The sequence below is a fragment of the Colobus angolensis genome, unplaced genomic scaffold (assembly GCF_000951035.1).
Source record: "Colobus angolensis palliatus isolate OR3802 unplaced genomic scaffold, Cang.pa_1.0 Scaffold20, whole genome shotgun sequence".
NCBI lineage: Eukaryota > Metazoa > Chordata > Mammalia > Primates > Cercopithecidae > Colobus > Colobus angolensis.
In genome coordinates, this window is record NW_012115155.1 from 10,569,991 (window position 1) to 10,572,475 (window position 2,485).

General features: G+C 38.8%; 1 protein-coding gene across 1 annotated transcript in view; it reads left to right on the forward strand.

Annotated features, from left to right (window-relative positions):
• UGGT1 (UDP-glucose glycoprotein glucosyltransferase 1) overlaps positions 1–2,485 on the forward strand; it is a 123,919-nt gene that overhangs the window by 97,688 nt on the left and 23,746 nt on the right. The window contains exon 32 of the mRNA XM_011941723.1: positions 1,028–1,142. Coding sequence (XP_011797113.1) covers positions 1,028–1,142 — 115 coding nt within the window. The remainder of the gene's footprint in view (positions 1–1,027; positions 1,143–2,485) is intronic.

Consider the following 2,485-nt stretch of genomic DNA (forward strand, 5'->3'; position numbering starts at 1 on the left):
AGCTGAGATCATGCCACTGTACTCCAGCCTGGGTGACAGAGAGAGACTCCATCTCAAAAAAATAAAAATAAAATAAAATAAAATACACAGTGTAAAAAAAACTTCCTAATCCTGTCTCTCTCTTCAGTTGCTGTTCTCACAACAGATAACCTCCCAACTTTTGACTGTCTGTCTTTCCAGATTTTCTTAATTCTTACAGAAACAGCTGTGAATGTGTGTTCTTTTTTCACACAAAATATGCTACCTATTTATACATTTTGTAACTTGGCTTTTTTTTTTTTTTAACTTAATGTCATATACATCTTCTCAGTGAATACAAAGAGACCTGGTTCCTTTTCATAGCTGCATATTATTCCAGTGCGTGAGTGTTATTTATAGTTTTTTCCTATGACCTACAGTGTTGCAGTGAATAATCTAAATAAATTATTTTTCATATCTCAGGTATGTTTGTGGGATAAATTCCTCGAAGTAGACCTTTTAGGTTGAACAGTGTGTGCGTTGTTACATTTCTAATGAGCACTCCATTCTCTTGTCTGCGAGAAGTGCGATTTGAAGATGTGCAGGGAAGAGGAGCCTGTAGAAAGCAGCTCATGCATCACTGCTGGGGTGTAGTGATGGCGGCTTCATTCTTTACAGTCCTGGTCCAAAAGAACTGTAAGGACTATAACACTCTGGGATTTTTTTCCCCCCTGTAACATTGAAGACATCATCAGGATATCATTGAATAATAGTTACCAGTTACTATGGCTTTTATTACTGCCGCATTTGCTAGAAATCTTTTGTCTGAGATTATTTCTTTTGGATGGCGAATACGGAACAGTAACAAAAGCATGGCACAGTATAGATTTTGCAGTGACTTTCTTAGAGATCTTAAAGTAGCACACTTAAACTCCACTGTAGGGCTGCAGCATACCTTTTCAAAGAAAAGCCCGAATATTTGGTTAGTGGCCTGTTCCATTATTCATTGGGTTTACTTTTCCTGTTGTAATCCATGGTTGGTTGTAACAAGCGGGTCTTCTTTGTTCAGTGCACTATATGTTGTGGATCTGAAGAAGTTTAGGAAAATAGCTGCTGGTGACAGACTCAGGGGACAGTACCAAGGTCTGAGTCAGGACCCTAACAGCCTTTCAAATCTTGATCAAGTAAGTGTCTATTTTTTATGGTTAACTGTGAGTGGCGGGTATACAGAGTTGCATCAGAAAATGAAGTATTATTTGGTTCTTCAATTCTCTCCTCTCAAGACGGTGTCTGGTTTCTTCATGGTGTGTGTGTGCGTGTGTGTGTGAGAGAGAGATTTTTATCTGCCCTCAAGAGAAGACGTATCAGCATGAAAAGTGTGATAGATCTGATGCTGGCTGGGGAGAGAGATGGAAGGAGAATGCTGCCTCTCTGAACCATTAGCATATCTTTGCATTTTGTATCAAACTAGTCTCATAGATTTGTTTTTCTACCGGCTCGGGTCAGTTTGTTTTTCTGCTATAGGAACTAAATAGCTCAGGATTCGCAGTAGAGAATCACAGTATAGTATCACAACTTCCCCTTTTTCTATGTCAGAAACCATGATGTGTTTCAAGGCTAGCTAAATTACTGTTTGTTCATGTTAAGCATTTTTCAGAGGTGAGATTGTAGTAAGGGTTTTTGGATACATAGTTCACATATTTTAAGCATTTTGTTTTGCTTAAGTCTACTTAAATTTTTTTAAACCTTTATTGTGATATGTAACATCCATAAAGAAAAGTATACAAAAAACATGCACACATATTCACATACATCCAGGAATTATTATGAAGCAAATACCCAGATACCACAACCTAGTTCAAGAACTAGAGCATTATCAGCATCCCAGAAACCCTTCCTCCCTAACAAAAGTGTCTAGCATCACGACTTTTATGGTAATCATGTGCTTTTCTTTATAGATTTACTGTTGAAGCATGTATCTGTAAATACGAGTTTAATTTGTTCATTTTCTTCTCTTCTATCACCATGGAATAGTAAAAGATTTTTTTTTTTTTTGAGACAGAATCTCACTCTGTCCCAGGCTGGAGTGCAGTGGCATGCTCTGGGTGGCACTCACTGCAGCCTCCACCTCCCGAGTTCAAGCGATTCTCCTGCCTCAGCCTCCTGAGTAACTAGGATTACAGGCGCGCGCCACCACGCCCAGCTAATTTTTGTATTTTTAGTAGAGACGGGGTTTCACCATGTTGGCCAGGCTGGTCTCAATCTCCTGACCTTGTGATCCACCCACTTCGGCCTACCAAAGTGCTGGAATTACAGGCATGAGCCACAGTGCCCAGCTCTACTTACTTTAAAATTTGTGTGATACCTGGTATCTTCCAATTTATGGAGCTACTGTGGATCTGATTCTGTTGTATTATTTCTGTTATTCTTTTGTTCATACTATCTATCACATATCTGTTTATCTTCTGTAGTGTGTCAGGCGTTGTTTTTGCAGAATTATTTTGGGGAATAATTTGAGTTCAAAAAT